At 34.8% G+C, this 21,786-nt stretch overlaps 1 protein-coding gene across 4 annotated transcripts in view; it reads right to left on the reverse strand.

Moving 5' to 3' along the window:
* LOC128990407 (U4/U6 small nuclear ribonucleoprotein Prp3) overlaps positions 1-21,786 on the reverse strand; it is a 116,555-nt gene that overhangs the window by 19,477 nt on the left and 75,292 nt on the right. For 3 of the 4 annotated variants that reach the window (XM_054401959.1, XM_054416709.1, XM_054424167.1), the window contains exons 10-13: positions 20,626-20,840; positions 14,682-14,828; positions 12,930-13,020; positions 6,442-6,540 (exon numbers count right to left, since the gene is read on the reverse strand). In XM_054401959.1, coding sequence (XP_054257934.1) covers positions 6,442-6,540; positions 12,930-13,020; positions 14,682-14,828; positions 20,626-20,840 — 552 coding nt within the window. The remainder of the gene's footprint in view (positions 1-6,441; positions 6,541-12,929; positions 13,021-14,681; positions 14,829-20,625; positions 20,841-21,786) is intronic. The other variant, XM_054431589.1, reaches the window with a different exon arrangement.

Raw genomic sequence — 21,786 nt, forward strand, 5'->3', positions numbered from 1 at the left:
CGAATGGGATAGATTCATCAATAGTATTAATAGCAGACTGAGCTATCTCTTGTTTCAGTTTTTCATAGTCAGAAACAACTTCTGGAGGAATTGGGAATGTTTTGCATTTAACTAATCTGTGTACTTTTTCAGAAAATTGAGGGATCCATCTTGAATAGTGAGCTAGCATTCCAACTGCACGCCTTAATAAATCAAAATTACTAGGAACAGGTAAGTTCAGAAGGGGTTCAAGTCTTTCAGGATCCGGTTTAATAGTGTTATTTTCAATTAGGTATCCCAGAAGTCTGATTGATCTTTGGGAGTATGAACATTTGTCTTGATTCAGAGTCAGCCCGTACTTGTTGGCTGCTGCCAAGAAATTTGCAAGATTTCTATCATGATCTTCTTGATCTTTACCACAAACCGTCAAATCATCTAGATAAGCAAAAACCCCTTCTAACTTTTCTTTACTGATTATACCATTAATTACACGCTGGAAACAAGCAACTCCATTGGTAACTCCAAAAGGTATTCTGTTGAAATGATATAGTTTTCCACCTGCTTCGAAGCCAGTGTATTTTTTCTCATTTTCACAAATAGGGATTTGATGGTAAGCGCTTCGGAGGTCAACTGTACTAAATACCTCATACTTAGAAATTTTTGAAACAAGATCTTCAATATTTGGTAAAGGATAAGCATCAAGGTTAGTCAAACGGTTAATAGTTTGAGAGTAATCAATGACTAACCGTCTTTTGTGATTCTCATTTTTGGTAACCAGGACTTGAGCCCTCCAAGGAGAATTGCTCTCTTCAATTATTCCTTCAGACAACAATTTACCTATTTCATTTTCTATAAATCTTGTTTCATCAAGGGAGAACCTTCGAGATTTTATTTTTATTGGGTGACAATCTGGTGAAAGATTAGCAAATAGTTCAGGAGGTTCAACAATAGCTGTAGGCAAACTGCAAGGGCCCAAAGTTAGTGCTGGCTTAGAACCGCCAAATGATATGCATAGATTTGTATACTTAGAGAGAATATCATGCCCAATTATCATGTCTGCACAGAGATTAGGCAAAACTGAAACCTTAGTTTTTATATGTTGATGCCCTAAAAGCTCAATATCAACGAAGCAGTGCCCACAGATACGGGATTGTAAGTCTACAGATGCCATAGAAATCTGGCCTCCTCCAGGAACAACTAAAAACTTTGTTTTGTCAACGAATGTTTTATTTATGAATGTTTCAGAGCTACCAGTATCTATTAGAGCATCAGCGACAACATTGTTAATCTTAACTGTAACTACAGACTTTGATAAACATCGAGGAGCGGCAGCCAGCAGTCCAGACTCATGACTTTTCTCCATGGCTGAAAGATTAGAAGATTTACCTGATTTTTTACGACGACAAACAATTGAGAAATGACCTTTTATCCCACAGTTTCGACAATCAGCATCCCTGGCTGGACAGACATTTCGAGGATGTTTGGCTTTCCCACAGAAGAAGCATTTTATTGTCCCTGAGGCAGCCAGTGATGATTCCTTATAACATTCTTCTTGATTCATCTCTTGATTTAAAGTACTGTTCAAGAATTGATTTTGATGAGTTTGTTGGTAGATTTCTGAGTGTTTCTGAGCTGATTCTAGAGCTCTTGCTTGAGCAACGGAATCTTCTAATTTCAGAGTATTGTTCTCTAGTAGTCTTTGACGTATTTGAGGAGATAATAGCCCAGTGATGAATGAGTCTCTAATGTAATCGTTTTTACTTTCTTCTGCATTAACATTACGAAAATTACAATCTTTACTCAAAAGTTTCAGTTTTTGTAAGAATTGATCTACAGACTCCCCAGGTTGTTGCTTGGAAATAGCTAATATATGCCTTGAATAAACTTCATTTTGAGGTTTCACATAGAGGGTCTGTAAAACCTTCACAGCATCTTCATAGGTCTTTGCTTCTGAAATAAATTCATATACGTTGTGACTAATGTAATTTATGAGTAGTTTTAACTTTTCTTCGTCACTTACTTTATCAACAGAGGATACAAAATTTTCAAAAGTCCTCAACCAATGTTTGAATTCAAATGCTGCTTTGGTTGTATCAGGTAGACATTCAAATCTTTCTGGTCTTAACAGTTTATCCATTTCTTTCTCTAGTATTAAGTGATTGAATAGAATGGTTTATAGGAAGCCTATAGATACTGATTCTCAGACTAATTATGATAATATTTGCTTAATAAATTGTAATAAACCTTTAGAGAATAAAACTTAGGTTTTATTAAGCAAAACTGAATACAAGAATTAAACAGAATAAATAAACAAATCTGACTAAAACATTAAGAATGTCAGCTGACATTTTGTACAGTACTTGGAATATCACCACAAGGATACACAACAATTAATAAAAAAAACATATTTTTGTATAGAAACAAACTTGAAGTAGAGGATTTGTTTTGTTTTGATTTATAAATAAATTGTCTGGTAGATCAGCTGTTTCATGTCAAATTAATGATTGTCAAAGATTTGTGATTTTGAATGTTACAGTACAGTTTTGTAAATCATGGTAACTTATTCTCAACTAAATTTTACTATTCTTCACATTAAAATAAAATAGTATGATCCATTATGAGTACAATTTAAGGTATCCAAAACATGATTAAACTTAATATACATTTACAGGTATAATACACACCGATTTCTTATGTAGTAGACTTTGACTATTTTCAACCAAAATACATATGTTTTTATAAATAAAAATTATCTCCCATGTTATCCTTATGGAGAAAAAACTGACTTTAAGGGCCTCTGACGCCCTTACCAACGACTTTATAAAAAATCTAATATCGTTGGGCACAACTACACGTTTTAACCTTTATTTTGAGACCTCAAACGTCAAAATCGGGCGAATAATAACAGAGGAGTTTGATTAACAAAAAACGGCTTAGCCTATTATATATATATTTTTTTTTTTTTTTTTTTTTTAACAAGTATTTATTTACAATCTATTCAATACTAGAATAATAAGTAAATTTTATAACCATCTTAACATGGGTTAGTTACACTCCATCAAGTGCACTAACATAAAAAAACGTTTAAAAAGTTTAACTAAAAACGATTTGGAAGGTCTATTGGATTAACTCTTTTGAGCCTATATGTAGCTTCACTATTGTCGAGGAGGTTGACTGCCAGGAAATTTGGATGGGTTTCTAATTTTCTTTGGTATTTTTCACTTCGTTTCTTTATTTCTTCTTTAACATAGGGTAATTTTGTATCTTGATGAATTACTTTATTTGTGACAAACCAAGGTGCTTGTAAAATCTTTCTCAATGTTTTCGATTGAAACCTTTGAACTATTTCTATGTTTGAGTTGGAAGTGGTTCCCCAGAGTTGGATACCGTAGGTCCAAATAGGTTTCAATATAATTTTGTATAAAAGTAATTTATTTTCAACAGATAATTTTGAATTTCGACCAATGAGCCAATTTAGTTTGTTTGTTTTTAAATTTAAATGAAGTCGTTTGTTCCAAATGTGTGAATGCCATGTAAGCCGTCTGTCGAGATGCATACCAAGGTACTTAACTTCGTTGGATTGTGGAAGCATGACATTATTCAATGTTACTGGGGGACAAGTTCTTGTAGACATAGTAAATGTAACTTGAACGGATTTTGTTTCATTTACTTTAATTTTCCAATTCTGTAGCCACTGAGACAAATCGTCTAATGCAGCCTGAAGGTTTGATGATGCCAGAATAGGATCCTGATTTGATGATAAAAAAGCAGTGTCGTCTGCAAATGTTGCAACCGTAATACCCTGAGTACTTGGAAGGTCATAAGTGAACAAAATATACAAAATAGGTCCAAGAACACTGCCTTGTGGTACACCTGATTCAATTTCATGCACATCTGTAACTATATCTTGATATTTAATTTGAAAAAAGCGTTTGGACAAATACGATTTCAACACTCCATAGTATGTATGGGGCAGCAAAGTTTTAATTTTGAACAATAATCCTGTGTGCCAGACTTTATCAAACGCCTGGGCTACGTCCAAAAAAGCAGATGAACAAAAACGTTTATTTTCAAGATCTTCCTTGATTACATTCACTATTCTATGCACTTGCTCAACGGTGGAATGCCTTCGGCGGAACCCAAACTGATGGGAAGGCAACAATTCTTTTTCATCAATTATAATTTGGAGTCTTTTTAAGAAAAGTTTTTCAAAAACTTTAGAAACCACAGGAAGAAGAGATATAGGCCGATACGAGGATGCTTGATTTAAAGGTTTACCAGGTTTCGGAATAACAACAATTTGTGAAACCTTCCACTGTATTGGGAAGTATTCAAGGCGTAAAACTGCATTGAAAAGTACTGTATGGAAAACTATTCCTTTTCTAGGAAGCTCTTTCAACACTTTACCTGTTATCAGATCATAACCGGGGGCTTTTTTACCGTTTAAATCGTCTTTTATCACTTTAGCTACTTCAGATGGTGTGAACAATTTTATTGGTAAATCAAGTTGATTTGGAGAATCGAGGAATTCCAAAATTTCTTGCTCAACATTTGAATTAATATTATATGGCTTGAACACTTCCTTGAAGTATGAAGCAAATACATCTGCTTTCTCGATGTTGTTTTTGGCCCAAGAACCGTCTTCTTTTAGAATAGGTGGAATGCAAATTTGTGGACGTTTTAAGTTTTTTGTAACTTTCCAAAGGGAGTAGTCACTAGCTTCAGATGGAGAAAGGTTTGATGTGAAATCTTGAAATCTGTCATTGTTTAATTTAAACAGTAACCTTTTTAGTTGTTGAGTGGCCCTGTTTAGATTTCTTTTATCCGTCTGGTCTCTAGAGTTTTGCCATATTCTACGGAGTCGGCGTTTTTCGGCAATTATTCCTGATTTTAAATTATGTTTATTCTGGTCTGGAGTTGCTCTCCAAGCGGAGTCTTGAACTGTTTTGTTGAAATGTTCAATAGCAAGATTCAAATCTTCTTCGCTCTTCAAACACACAGAAATCTTTAAATTTTGATCCATTAATTCACGAAAATAATTCCAATCTGTATTTTTGTTGCATAAATGTGGTGGAATAGGTTTGAATATAACATTTGAAGCGATCGTTAAAATTACAGGTGAGTGGTCTGAGGAAAGGTCCAGAGATTGCTCGATTGTCACAAAATCTCGGGATACACCTTTTGTAACAAAAAAATCAAGAAGATCTGGTATTTTTTGACGATCAGAGGGCCAATATGTCGGTTCGCCTGTCGATAGAGTATCAAGGTTCCGTTCTTGGATTGACTGCAATAGTTGTCGACCCCTAGGAGTTGCCAGACGGGAGCCCCATGTAGGATGTTTGGCATTGTAGTCCCCTCCTGACAAAAATTTACAGCCTAAAGTGCAGAAGAAATCATTAAACTGTTGGCGTGTAATGTTGTGTCTAGGTGGGCAGTAAATAGAACTTATAGTAAGTGGGCCTGTCTCAAACTCCACTACAACAGATGAACTTTGGATGAAATCGAATTGATATTTTGGCAATTCATGGTGCTTGATATGACTTTTAATCAAGATAGCACAACCTCCATGAGCTCCATTGCTAGGATGGTTAGTGTTGTATAGACTGAAATTTGGAATTTTACAAAAGTTTAAATCAGTAAAGTGAGTTTCAGAAATAAGAATAATGTCCAACTTATGTTTAGCAATGAACAGTTTTAATTCTTGGCATCGCTGTGCCAAGCCGTTAGCATTCCACAAGGCTATCTTCAAGGTTTTCACCATTAATTGAGCTTTTTAAGAACAGTTGTAAGTAGGTCAAGTAAGGAACCTATTTGTTGAGATTGTTGCATAAACAGTTTTTCAAACCGATCAAAGAATGAAGTTATTGTATTTGTTAACTTTTCTGTGGATGCATCACTAGAAGCATTACTTGGCGTGCGTGCATTCACATTATCAGAACTTGTGCTGGGTTTAGTTTTGTTACTTACTCGTGAGTTGCTAACTGCCTCCGCATACGAAACGTCAGGACGTGTTAGATTGTCAGAAGAGGCAGAATGTGATGATTGAGCAACTTCAGCTTGGTTTGGTACGGTAGTTCTTCCTCGAGCCTGGGGATGTGTTCGACTCTGGATATTTTTGAAGACCATGCATCCCCTGTAATTTGCTGGATGATCTCCTCCGCACAAGGCGCATATTGCAGGAGTAGAATTGTCTTTAGTGCATTTGATTGTATCGTGTTCTTTTCCACATTTAACACATCTAAATGGATGCCTACAGTAGGTTTTTGTGTGACCATATTGTTGACATCTTTTACATTGAACAATTTCCCTTTTCCTATAAGGGGGTTCAAAAGTTATCTTGGCATGTAACAAATACTGAATATTGAAGACGTCTTTGTTATTTGAACTCGGCTCTAAATCAACAAAGAACATTGACAGTGGCTGTTTGGTGGTTGAATGAAGTACATTAGAAATATTTCTTACCTCATGACCCATCTGTCGTAGTGCTTCTTTTAGTTCTTCTGTATCAACTGAATAGTGCATATTCTTCAATACAACTCTGTATGCTCGATCTTGTTTAAGCTGAAATGTATGGAAGCTGACATTACTCTCGTTAAGTTTTCTCACTATTTTTCTATAAATATCAGCAGATGTTGGAAGAATCTTAACTGAATTGTTATTTATGCATTTGTAGGCAAAAGCAGTAGTGTCAACGACAGATTCAAATGTTTGAATCATTGCCTTCACATTACCCACATCAGGAATAAAAATAGGTGGAGGCTTAGGTTCTGATGATTTTTTAGAAAAATTTGTTGGGATGTTAGAGTCCATGTCTTCATTATCTACATTTAATACTTCAAAACTGTTGCTAACTTCAATAGGCGTGTTCATGTCTTGTTTGGCCTTTTTTTGGTTTCTATTAGAAACTTCTCCAACGTTTCTGCGTTTGGGAATCGTTTGCCAGTTGTCTGTATCTGTTGTTTTACACTACACACCTACCTTCTTTAAGTGATGAAAACTATAAAGATAAAATTAGAAAAAACTAGACTTTTAAAACCACACTTCTATTTTCAACAACTCATATAAAACTATTATGACAACAACAAAACAAAACCAAACCATATGACAAATAAATTAAATCAAAGTTAATATTCATCATATATACAGACTAGGAGATATAACATCCTCCCACCGAGTAGTATTACTACTCAAACATGAACCTTTTTGGAACTTTGATTTTTCGTCCAGCTTGTGAGACGTGCTCCCACCGTGGCGGTTGATAATTCCAACCTTGGAATCGTGGTTTTCTTCAGAGGAGCTACTCTTGATTTTGCCGACAATAATTGGACTCTTACTTCATCTTCAATTTCAACTCTCAAGTAAATAACTGTAGCATAGGCATCTTATACTTGTGTCGCAAAATGTATGAATACTACAACCATTTGAATCCATAGTCATTTTACCTATCCATCGGGGTATTTTCACTTTTCCAAGAGCGCTTAGCTCATTATACCACAGTATGAATAGTTTACTGATGTCTGAACTTACTTCAGTGTCCCAGTCAATTTTCAAGTCCCACATACTTTGCAGAAGAAGTTTAGGAAACAAAGTAACAGGGCAAAGGATACCAATTGGATCAAAGATATTGTGAGATATGGATAAAATGTCTCTCTTTGTGATTCGAGACACGTCCAAATCTTTAATACAGTTTGTGAGGTTAAAAAACAGAACGTCCTCAATATAGTTCCATTGAACTCCCAAAACATTAGTGACGAACTTGTTATCTCCTTCTTCAATGACGCTCGTGGCATGCCATCCTCTTAAATCAAACTTAGCGGCAGCCATAACTTGTTTCGATTCTTCAACAAAGTGTTTTAGTTCCTCATAAGTATCTACACTGGTCGAAACATTGTCCACGTAAAAACTTTTACTCAGCTTCTTTACCACATTATCATCAAACTCCTGAGAAGTCATAGATTTTTGAAGATGCAGATCAATTACTGCCCCTAGAAGAAATGGACTACATTTCACTCCAAAAACAACTCTTTTATGGCGGTAAACAATACTTCGGCTTCTTTCATTGATGTCAAACCATAAAAACCGAAGAAAATCTCTATCTTGTACATTTAACGATATCTGTAAGAAGGCTTTTGCTATATCAGCAATAACTCCAAACTTCCCTTCCCTAAAACGCATCATAACAGAAGGAATCAGTTCAATTAAATTTGGTCCATTTTCAATACAGTCGTTCAATGAGGGTGAAAACTTGGTCTTTGCTGATGCATCAAACACTGGACGAATTCGTGTGGTAATACTACTCTCCTTCACTACAGGTCTATGTGGCAGGTAGTGAAAGTTGTTGTTCAAATCGTCAGAAGGTACAGCTTCAATGATGCCATCACTTAACCACTGTTTAAAAACTGAGTCATAGTCTTCGGTTAAATTGTTACCATCCAATTTCTTTACAACTGTTGATAACCTCTTTTCGGCTAACTCTCTGTTACTAGGCAAAGGAGGATGACAATCAACCCAGGGCAAACTTACTTCATATCGACCTTCTTCATTTATAGTGGTAGTTTTTATAAAATGCTTTTTAACTGCCAAAGCCTTTTGCTCTTTGGAAACTGATTCACTTGTATCAGTAATGCCTATAGTGTCTAATCTCCACAGTTCCGATATGTCAGCATCATTAATAAACATTGATGTTACAACAGTGGAGAGTGTAGTTGAACCTGTACTACAACTAATTATAGCCTTACCCATCAGTGTCCATCCCAGAAGAGTTTCCATAGCCACTAGTCCAGATTTCAGTTGAATCATATTTCCAGTGAATAGTTTACCCGCTATATCCGCTCCAATCAAAATACCAATTGGTAGCTCGGTCTCATGTATGTCAGTCAGAGAAACATTTTTCTCTAAAAGTTCCTGTATCCAGGGACCTTCGGTAACAGGTGGAATTTCCCCACATATGGTAGTTTGACTCAATACCTCAAAGTTGCAGTTGTAACTGTAATCCTGACTGGTTAGAAACACACGATGTCTGTTATGAATTACTTCACCAGATTTGACATTACCAAAAAGAGAGTGTATGATTGTTTCTTCTCCTAAGCTTTCGTAATTCATTTTTTCAGCCAAGTCCTTTAAAATGTAAGAACGCTGTGAACCAGAATCAAAAAGAATGCGAACAGTCTCAAATTGATTACTACCTGGGGTTCTTAATCTTGCCTTAACTGTTTGCAGAAACACTTTCACTTTGCTACTTGATTTATTGGCCAAAGCGGTATCTTCCACTACTGTCATTTCTTTAGATACCTCATCAACACATTTGCTTACACACTCATTCACTACTTCTTTGGAATGAATACTAGGACACATTATAGGATAATGTTTCCTTTTACAATTAGAACATGACAAATGAGCTCTACAATTCTTAATACGGTGACCAGGCTGCAAGCAAAGGAAACAGCACCTCTTTTCCTTTAAAGTGGACACCTTATGAGACAATGGCAATTTCTGAGCAGCAAAACAGTTACTACTCTTATGATTCTTATCACAAAAGACACACTTTGTATAAGAGTTTTGAGTTTTACCAGAGGACATGAGGCATGAAGCTGTTGGTATGTCTATCTTACCTGGTTGAGTTTGAGGTGACCTTTTAAAAGATTTCTCCTTCCCAGAGCTACTTATCCCAAAACCTGCCATGGCTAGACCGATTCTCTGTTCCCCTTCAACTTCAGACAACATAAACTTCATTAAATTGTTGAGTCTTTCCTGAGGGTCTGTACCTACTTTCAAAGGGCTTCTTTGCCAGGCCCTTAAGAGATCTTCAGGCATACAACTTTCAACTAACGGGTATAACATGGAGGAACATTTATCTGTTGTAACTCCCAAGGTATCTAATGCACGCATATGAGACTCAAGTTTGTCATATAAACTTTGTAAGTTCATTGTGTTTTTGCCTCCTAGAGCATTTTGTAAAACAATTTTTAAGAGTTCCCTGACATAAACCTCTACCAATAGGTCATCTTTACCAAATCTGGCTTTCAAACATTCAATTGCTTTTGGATAGTTTGCACCAGTCGGAGGAAAACTCTGAACTACATCAAAAGCTCTTGATCCGGTAACTATGGATTGCAATAAATATTGAAACTTATCCTCTGAATCAATGTCTGAGTCACTATGAATTTTGCTAAACTGACTCCAGAAAGGTAGCCAATTGATCAATTCTCCATCAAACTTTTTTATCTCTATTTTAGGGAGCTTAAATTTCTTCTTACTAGCATTGTTACAGCAAGATCCAGAATGAGCACTAACTACATCGTTACTTTGTTGTAGTAAATTCTGGACTCTTAATTTTACAGCTTCAAACAAAGCTAAATATTCTCCAGCTTTGATTGTTTCAGCTAACAGCTCATCTTCAGAAACATTATCATTATTCAATAACAAATCAAAGATCTGAGAATTCAAAACCTGGAGTTCATCAACCTTTATCTCCAAAAGCTTTAGAGTGGTTTGAATTTCAATTTTGTCTGTGGTTTCATTTTCAACTAAACTGTTTAGTTTGCTCAATGTTTTAGAAAAATAAGCCCTATATACTGTTCTATTTTTCTTTAGATTTTCCATCATAGAGATAGGTGAAAAAACAAGTCCTGTCACGGTCGCCAAATGTTGTTTTACACTACACACCTACCTTCTTTAAGTGATGAAAACTATAAAGATAAAATTAGAAAAAACTAGACTTTTAAAACCACACTTCTATTTTCAACAACTCATATAAAACTATTATGACAACAACAAAACAAAACCAAACCATATGACAAATAAATTAAATCAAAGTTAATATTCATCATATATACAGACTAGGAGATATAACAGTATCGTCTTCTGACGTGTTTATCTTGCTAGGAGAATCAATCATAGCATCGATGATTTCAGATGAAAGAGAACCCTCGGTATTGGAGTAGTTGTGGTCAGAGAGGTGCGAGTTGGTGTAATTCACACCTTCGTCGGCCATTTCAAAAGAGAAATGATAGATAAACGTAAACAAATCAAACGGTACAGGTTATGAAATTTCAAAAGTCTAAATAGTTACACTGTTACACATCAAATCAAGTCTGAAAGTAACTGAGCATAACGGAATACTAACGCACATTCATTTATGACTATAAAAACAAAAACTAACTATAAAAACCGAGTTTTTTTGTAAAAATAATCAAGAGAAAAATAATTTACAACTATGGTGTAAAACAATACACAGCTGACTATTATATATATAGATATAGATTGATTTTATTTACATAACACAAAACCAAAAACATATGGTATTAAACTATTAACTGTTTGACAGTTTTTAGGAGGCAGAACATTTTGCCATTACACAAAGTACTATAAGTAATTTCAACAATTTTGAGCCTATTTTAATTTATAAAGGGATTCTGCACATCTACAAGAAAATATATTTTTAACAGTATGCGTATATTTTCTCTGTGATGCACAAAAGCTTAGAAAAAATATTTTAAATAAACATGCTTGCCTGTTAGCCTACTGCTATATCAGTAGTGTGCTCGCCTGCCAAATATTGCGTTTGTCTGAGCCCAGCACTCGGCTGGCGACAATGTGATTGTTGCTAGGCTGTTAGAATACAAGCTTTATTTTGGTGTAGGTTGGTACTAAACATTCCCGTAAAATCCCATATTTTTAACAGTATGCGTATATTTTCTCTGTGATGCACAAAAGCTTAGAAAAAATATTTTAAATAAACATGCTTGCCTGTTAGCCTACTGCTATATCAGTAGTGTGCTCGCCTGCCAAATATTGCGTTTGTCTGAGCCCAGCACTCGGCTGGCGACAATGTGATTGTTGCTAGGCTGTTAGAATACAAGCTTTATTTTGGTGTAGGTTGGTACTAAACATTCCCGTAAAATCCCGTCTGGCAATGCTTTTGTCCCGTTTTCGGGGATTTTCTCGGGGTTATTTTAGATCCAAATTGACGTATAAAGCATTTAGTTAACTTGAGTAATATCCCAACAATTACCATTTAAAATCCTGGCATTCTTTTATTAAAACCCTGTATTATTGTCGTCTTCTGCGATTGCGGCGAAATTCTAATTATCTCCCACGGCCCGCGGTCGTGGAAACGCCGTAGTCTTGCATGTTTGCGGCATAATCATGAGGATCTCCCGTGGCCGAGTAGACATAAACATCGTCTCCCGCATGACAAAACAACAAAGTCATCTAGGGCAATCACGGCATAATTATGAACATCTCCCTCTGCCTTGTAGACTTCATCATCAATCCCGTGGTCATGGAAACTTTATCGTCATCTTCCGCTATAGAGGCAAAATCATTAACATCTCGCACAGTCATGTAGACATCATCACCGTCTCCTGCAATTGTGTAGATATCATCATTGTCTTGCTGGATCGCGGCAAGAGCGGTAATTCTCCGCGATATTAGCAGACAAGTCGAGTATCGGAATCAGAATTGACTTTAGTTGATCGATTCTCGATACCAGTACCATTGTCCAAGTATTGGTGGTATGAAGAATTGACATATCCCAAGTAAAAAAATCATTTTAGAATTAGGTAGAAAGAAAATAATATGTGGTCTGCTTTGATTTTCACCTTTTCAAGTTAATGACGGGGGTTTCAGAATAAAATTTAAAAATTAAATAAAAACCACATTTGAACAATGTGTAAATAAGATCACAACAGAGGATTATCGTGGTTATGAAATTATTCACTGACAGTTTAGCTGCGTTTCATTAACAATTGAATTTTTTTAAATTTTAATTCATTTGTGCATTAAAGAGAACATATTTACTTGACTCAATGATCCGCTTGTCATATCATATCACTAATCTAAAAACTCAAATCAGTGTATCATCTCATTAAGTCAATACTATTATAAGACATTTCTGCAGTAGTTGAGGCAACTGAAAATTCTCTTTGGCTTTTGAAAAATGAACTTACTTCCCAAATGAGCACACACTGATTGTTCTTGTCCTTTTCTGTTGGATTTTTTAAAAGGTCTTCTTCCCATTTGATACGATTTAGCATTAACCTATAAACAAATATAAAAATGTTTTTATAAGTAAAATACCAGCATTAATTTTTGTGACATAATTTTATACACTTTAATATAACCTTATACACAGTATTAAAAGAGAGAATCCCATACAATTCTTACCAATATACCTGTCCCTAAAATATTTTTTTAAGAGTACCGGTAAGCTAAACTGACACACAATTTCAGCTTAACCCTTTGAATGCCACGCAACGATATATTGTTTTGCACAACACATCTGAAAAATACTTCACAACGATATATCGTCGTCGGTAGTCTTACCGAAAAATACATTGCAACGATATATCGGGCCGGCGCGACTTTCGATCATGTGAGTTTTAACCCTCCGAGTGTCCCTAGTTTTGGCCTTAATGTTTGCCTATTTTTTGCGCATTTGCAAGGTTTTATTAAAACGGATCTGAGAAGCTTAAAAACAATGTTAATTATACTGTTCTATATACCATTTTGTTTGGAAAATCATGGGCTTCAATATTATACATAAAACATAAGGAACATTTGTTTCAAAAAAATTTTTTAGGTAAACAAAAAATATTTTGGAAAATTAAAAAAAAAAAAATAAGTTCGTGCTCAATGAAATTGTATAAATTATAGGCCTATAAATATTTGAAAATAGCCACTTTGTTAAGAATTTTATGAGGATTCCAAAAATATAATAATATAAGGAAGTAGATTTGCAAATAAATAAGTTATGGGCAAAAAAAAGATTTCGGTACATAGTGTTTAGCTAAGAATGCATAGCCTAACCATAGCTAGGAATCTGGCTGACCTTTACATCAATATCACTACCTACTTCTTCAGGATCATCAACCAGCCCTTCAAAATCACTTAAATCTTCTTATAATGCACCACGTATATCACTACTTTTGATTTTTAACACTAAAACAATGATAAACGTAATAAAACACATCAGTCATCGGTGCGAGGTTAACCAAGCTGTTTACAAATACGCACGTCAGCTGTCTGCTACAATTATGATCGGCTCGAGAAAAAAAAGCGCTTAGAGACAGACCTCGGGAGAAAGCTTAGAATCTGCCAAATAAAACGATACCTAACTCGATCCAGTTCAATCCGATTTTGTCAGTTCTATTTCGCCGTAAACAGTGTTTGTGAGTCGAAAAATCGACACAAAACAGTACACAAAGTGTGTTATGTGTCGATTTTTCAACACATAACCCTCGGAGGGTTAATAGGCATATCGGTTGACTCGGTTGTTATTATAAAACAACGATGATTTCAATTGATTTCTCATACAATATTTCGTTCCATGGCACTTTTGGGATGAAAATTTATACTTTTACCGATTTTTATTCTTGCGCAATACGCTTCACCCCCATGGAAAGTATATTAGTAGCAAAAGTATATATATATATTAGTAGAATACCCTATGGATTTATAGATTCCTATTTCTGTAACAAAATAATCCTCAATGACTTATAGAATAAATCACATGTTTTTTCAATACAAATTTTAATGTAAAAATATATAAGTTATTAACCATAATTCAACGATGGTGTTCATCTCCTGTGTTATTCTCTCCAAATAAATAGTTATATTGGTTGTGAAAACAAGAAAACTGTTTCACATTTGGCAAGTTAACTTCCTGTATGCCTACCCTAACTTTATATTTGTAAACTCACCTTTTGTATTTTGACTGTTGCTTGGGTCCACCTTCAACAACAACAACATTGCAGTCTTTGTACATTACAACACAGCCAGTCATAAACAGCTGGTTAGCATTTGTCTCAACCTTGTACTTCTTGGCTGGATTGTTCAGCTCTCTTATCCTGAAAATTAACAGGAAATATTATTAAAAGAATTTATAGTTTTTCATTAATTTTTTTAATGTTTCACACGAAGAACATTCCCCTACCCTGAACCGGGAACCACCAGTGTTGCCGAATAGTAGTATAATAGTCTCTTTTAGTCTTAGTGTAGCTTTGATTTAGCTAACTAGTGGCTAGCTCTTTTCCTATTTTTCAATAAATTAAAAAAAAGATTCCTAAGGTGAAACAATAAATATTTAAATTCCTTTGTTATATGAAAGATTTAACTAATAGTGGAAGAATATTAGGAAAATCGACCTAACAAATTCGGACTAAGTGGAAACTTTGCACAGTTGTTTAGTAAGCCTAAATAAATAAAATATCAAAAGTCTCCATAAACCCCGGCTGTGCTTCAGCCGCCATCTTGGAAAATGGCTGCCCATTTTAACTTTTTTGACAATATTTCAAAAACTATTGGTATTAGAGAATTTGTGTAAATACAAACGTTAAAGAACGTCTACTCTAAAAATACATCTTTTTTATATTAAAAGGTTTGCTCTATTTCTAACGGTTATTAAGATAAATAATAAAAGTTAGTATAAAATTAAAAGTTCCCATGTTATTCTTATGGAGGAAAATAAAATTGTTGCAGTTCGCTTATTTGTGGATATATTTTGATCAAACTTACATGGTACTGTACGTTATTACTCCCGGTATAATTATTTTGTCGGCAAATATTAGGAAATTGAACCTTAACATCCGGACTAAATTGAAATTTTGCACAGTAAAGCACAGTACGCCTAGTTGATGAAAATGGCAAAAGGCCTAAATGTGCCTCAACCACATTTAGTCCGGATTTTAAGGTTGAATTTCCTAATATTTACCGACAAAATAATTATATCGGGAGTAATAATATATATATATAAGTAGGCCTACCATGTAAGTAGTTACATAGTAGTGAAAAGATAGTGAGTGGACTTTAAACTGTATTACTAATAAGGGAAAACTATTGTTAATATGTCAAAAAATAAGTTTCCATTTGCCTGACTGGATCATTACCAAAATACTTCCTAAAAAATTTAAGATAGATTCCCTACATAAATATGGTAACTTTAAATTTAACTAGTTTACTGAGTACTAGGTTTACTGCCATGGGGAGAGTAATAAAGCGTGTATTTATGTTATGTATCATTAGCTTAGTATGAAATAAATAAATTTGCCAAGTTTTATCAAAATGTATCCATTATTAAGCAAACTGCAACCATTTTATTTTCCTCCATAAGAATAACATGGGAATTTTAAATTTTATACTAACTTTTATTATTTATCTCAATAACTGTTAGAGATAGAGCAAACCTTTTAATATAAAAAAGATGTATTTTAGACGGTCTTTAACTTTTGTATTTACACAAATTCTCTAATACCAATAGTTTGTGAAATATTGTAAAAAAAGTGAAAATTGGCCGCCATTTTCCAAGATGGCGGCTGAAGCACAGCCGGGATTTATGGGGACTTTTGATATTTTATTTATTTAGGCTTACTAAACAACTGTGCAAAGTTTCTACTTAGTCCGAATTTGTTAGGTCGAATGGCAGTTTTATCCCTAAAATTCTTGGACTATAACTAGTAGTACGCTTATTCTACACGTAATGGGATGAGTGAACGCGAGTGTGCTGCATTCCGTGGAAAAATTGTGGCACTATTTCAAATAATGTCTACTGGTAATACAGAATGTTGTGATTATTAAAACCTACAAAACAGTTGGTGAAAGTAAACATCTGCTTTTAAGTTCTATTTATTCGTAAACATTGTAGTTACAAAAGTCTGACAATGGACCCCTTAAAACCCTCCTCTGGGGCGGAGCCCTTTTGACGAATCTGCACCAAACTTCACACAAACCATTCTTGAATAATGCTTAATAATGCCTGAAAGTTTTATTACAATCTCTCGAGCGTTTTCGGAGTCCATAGGGTATATACAAACATACATAGATACATACTTCCTCTTTAATAGATATAGATTTAGTATTAAGCAGCTTTTTACATTGTTCAATTTAATGTTAGTCTATTTTTATACTAAAATGCTATGGGAAGGGAGGGTAACAGGTCTACGTTGTAGGTAGGCGAAGGAAGTAGTAAAGGCAAGCAGTGCGGAGTGTGGGAACCATTTATGGCAGTAGATACATAATACTATTCAATGTATTTTGTACAAGAGATGAATAAAGTAGTTTTGAATTGAATTGAATAGGCCTACTATCATATGTCTATCGTTAGTATGTATTATATCATTATTTTAAGCCATACAGTCTTTTTAAGAAGACGCTTTTACACTTTGCTGCGGCAATGAGGTTAAGTTAGATTAGTTCAGTTTGGCTTCGTTTTGTTAATGATTAGGGGTCTGCGGGTCAGACTTTTTTGGTTCGGGCCGGGCCGATAATTTTGGCCCTCGGGTTTCGGGCCAAAATCGGGTCGGGCCAAAAATCATTAACTACCGGATTTTTTTGTTTTAACTCCTATCTGTGTTTATAATATTACGTGATAATAAAATATGACAAATATTGTATTTATGTATATTATTTCATTTTTATAACTTATTTACAGCTTGGGAATTGCCTCAACTGCAAGAAAGAAGAAAATAGTTTTTTTTATCAAGACACTTGTTTCTCATTTTGATAACTGTTGAAATAACTAAATAGGTAGCTACTTTACAACAAATTTGAATGGAACTTAATATAAAAAGATCATAAACAAATCAATTAACATATCACAAGTTCAGGGCCTGTGGACTGGCTTCAAGACTGCAAGCAAGAAGAAAATAAAATAATATGTTTCCTTGTTTCCACCATGCAATATGTATCATAATTAATATCATAATTAATTAAGTACCCGAAAAGTAACTCTTAACTAATATATAGAGAATTAAGATTATATTAAATCAAGAAAAAAGAAAGCTAAATGCTAACTTGGTAACATAAGCAGGGCCACTAGTGCCCTTAGCAACACAGGTCAATGTTTTCAAACTGGAAGTCAATGTTTTTGAAACAACAGGGTCTTTTTCTCGGAAGGAAGGGTAGTAGTATGTTAACAAAAAACAATGAAATAAATAGTAAAGTCTTCATCAATCATTTTAGCCTCTGGATTGCTTATATATTAATTGATATTATAAGGCCTTACCTTAGCAATCCTGTTTTGTTAATAAACAGGATTGCTAAGGTAAGGACTTATAATATCAATTAGTAAAGTCTTACCTTAGCATTCCTTATTATGGTTGTCCGAAATTAATTTCAAACCCGTAGGTTCATCTTCAGTCGGAAGTTTAGGTAGACCAAATGTTTGTTATAAAATCCACCCGATGGGTTTCGTAGAAATGTTGACATTTAACACGAAGACGACACACATTACAATTGACATAAATAATATTCGTAGTTTAGGGATAAAACCATGATTTTATAAAACAGTGGGATAACCTCACTTCAGTCAGGGAACACGCTGCCGGCAGAACTGTCAAAATATAGTCAGGGTTGAGGTTATGTTGACATTTTTTGACTACGGAATGAAAAAACATATGATGGATGTATTTGGATTGATGCGGCTAGGTGTCTGATTGATTATTTGTTTTCAGAAGTGTATCAAAAATTATGTTAGCTGAGAAATTACGTTGGTCATTGAGGACTTCAGACGGGTTGGATTTAGTATTGCTGGAATTTTTCGATTATGTCCAGCTTATTGCTTTTTGGGCCTTTATGTAGGATTTCTAGGTCTTGGTCTATGGTCGAATATGAGTGCATATGATTTATAAGATGCTCAGCGTATGTGGACTGGTTTGTATTGGAATTTCTGGGAAGGTGTTCTTTGTATCGGGTTTTGAAGCTTCGGCCTGTTTGGCCAATATAATACTTAGGGCAAGTGGCACACTTGAGTTTATATATCCCTGAAGCTTCATAATCGTTTACTCTGCTATGCTTTGGTTTGTTGAGGATCTGGGATAGGCTGTTTTTTGATCTGTAGGAAATTCGGTAACCTTTGTTACTTATGATGTTATGGATGGAATTGTTAATTCGGCCGTGGTATGTCATCACAACAAATTGGTTCTGGGGTTTAGGCCGGTCTATTTCGTTTTGTCTGTTCTTATGTCGCCATATGAGTTTGTTTATTATATTGGGATTGTATCCATTATTATAGGCTATTTGTTTTATTACGTTGAGTTCGGAATTGTAATCTTCTTTTGATAAAGGAACGTTGATTAGTCTGTTTATCATGCTGTGAAAGGCTGCGTATTTGTGGGCTATGGGGTGGTTGGATGATTGATGAATAATTTGGTTGGTAGATGTAGGTTTCCTGAATATTTTAAACGTATGTTTGCCATCTTTTCTGGTTATGGTGAGGTCTAAGTAATTTATTTGTTTATTATCTTCAGTCTCTGTAGTAAAAGTTAAGTTTGGGTGGATTTTGTTTAGGTGATTGCTTAAAAGGCCAATTTGTCTGCGGTTGCCGTGAAACAATACCAAGACGTCATCTGCGTATCTGTGATAATATGTTATCTTACTTGCCATCTTGTTGTAGTCGGAATTTAAGATATGTTCGTTCTCAATATGGTTTAGAAATATATCTGCCATAATGCTAGAAAGTGGTGATCCCATAGCAAGACCTTTGCTTTGCATGTAAAACTCGTTGTCATATTCAAAGTAGTTTTGCTCCAATACTGTTTTAGTAAGACTAATCAAATCTTTAATCAATGATTCATTCAACTTGTTACGTTTGACTAGATGTTGCTCAAGTATTGTGAGCGTTTCGGTTATAGGGATGCTCATTGATTAAAGATTTGATTAGTACTAGGCCTAACCTCTTTGTTGAGTTACTTGCTGATGCCGAACCAGACGATCACTAGTGTTGTTACTGAATGATAAAAAGGACAATAAGAAAATAAAAGAACAAGATACAGATCTGTAGGCCTACACTAGATCAGATATTTCTTTTGTTTATAATTTGTTATGTAAAATACTTAAATATATTTTTAACTAGGTATCGAATACACAATAAATAATTAAACCCAACCTCTGGATAAATAGTATTTCTTTTGACTTTGTTTTCTTTGCACTGTTGCGTCACGGCATTTGTCTTGTCAGTAGACGACTGGACTGGCTCTGGCTAGTGGCAGTGTGGCAATTGCTCTGTTGTGTCTTTATTCTTAAAGGTTGTGAGCAAACTTAATATTTAATTCTCATCTGAACATTTTGATTCCTCTGTAATAATAGATATAATATAAGAGTGTTTCTTTGGAAATATATATATATTTTTTTGGCCTGACCCGATCTTGGTTCGAACAAATCTCTAACCCGACCCGAAAAATTTGGCCTGACCCGATCTTGGTTCGAACAAATCTCTAACCCGACCCGAAAAAATTCGGGGACCCGCAGACCCCTATTTATGATAGGCCTAATAACAAATAAGGAAACATTTCTAAAACAAACGTTAATCGGTCAAACTGTTGTGTATAATTTTAAAGAGATTAATTTACAAAAGACAATTTTTACAGGAACGATGGATTTACCTTCTATCGATAATTGATAGAAATCCACTCACAAATTTTACCAAAGACTTCGGTTAATTAATGGACGAGAAGTTATGATTGTTGTTAATTGAGATTTGGTTGATTTGCCTATACAAATAACATTGTGTTCACCAGTGACACCGGTAAGTGCGGGTGGACTCTTCCATTGTTGCGCTCACGTTCACTCATCCCAATACGCTCAGAATAAGCGTACTACTAGTTTTAAATTATCAACTGAACTCGTAATGATATGTTTGTCTGTGCATACCTGTAGACAGCGACATGGACTTCCAAGGATACATCCTCCTGCAACTTGCGCATCTTCTTGTCTCGTCTCTGCTCCGTGGTGAGCTTGCGGCTAGCATTGGCGTCCTCATGAGCCTTCTGTCTCTTGGCCATCTGAGCCCTCACATGGGCCTCAATCTTGGTAGGATCTTGAACTGCTTCTGTGCCCAACACTCTCATCAAGTTACTGATGCGCAGCTGAACAAGATGAAGAACATCTGATTACAATCAAAACAGTGATAAAAACAACGCAGAAAAATTGATACAGTACATAAATACATGGATCTATGACAATTAAGTTTAAACTAGTGAAAGTTGAATAACTAATGCAGAAAATACAAATTCCAAACAGCAAATTTAAGTTTTAAACCCTTCTAAACACATTAAATAAAACCATGTTACGGAAATATACTAAATATAGATATTACAATGAATATCAAAATCAAACCTTTATTTATAACACAAGAGGTAACATCCTGTAATTTTCTGTCATAGAATAACCCGAGGTGTAGTCGTGATTATCTACCACCATCGTAGAGACACCATCATCGTTTTACGTAATCCTTACAAAATCCTGAATATCTTCCTGAGTAACGGAAACATCACCACTGTCTTCCGTGGTCGTGACAAAATCCTGATATTGCTCAGTGCCCAGTGGTAACGGAAACATCATAATCGTTTCCCACGATCACAGAAACGTTATCATCGTCTTCTGCGGATTTCAAAAGTGGAATTTTCATGGACCTAACTAAGGCATTTGATGACACTATCAAATGCCTTAGTACCTTAGAACTATGCCTTAGTACTATACCACTCCCAATTGATAGACAAATTACTCATATTAGGGTTTTTTTTTAATCAATAAAATGGTTTTAATCATACCTAAATAATCATAGTCAATTTGTTGTAATCATACATAATAATGATAACAGAATTACAACAATTTCTTCTGAAACTGAAAAAGATAAATTTGGTGTACCCTAGAGGTCAATTCTTGGTTCCCTATTGTTTTTATCTATATAATTAATACGCTACATGAAACTTTGTCGGTTGAACTCCTTCGTCATTTCTTAACCGATTTTATCCATTGACGTCTTATTGGAAAGAGCGTGTCACGTAGATTTGCAAACTAGCCTTACATTTT

Source organism: Macrosteles quadrilineatus, unplaced genomic scaffold (genome assembly GCF_028750875.1).
Source record: "Macrosteles quadrilineatus isolate MER2022 unplaced genomic scaffold, UCM_ALF_1.0 Scaffold_1__1_contigs__length_201487025, whole genome shotgun sequence".
Lineage (NCBI taxonomy): Eukaryota > Metazoa > Arthropoda > Insecta > Hemiptera > Cicadellidae > Macrosteles > Macrosteles quadrilineatus.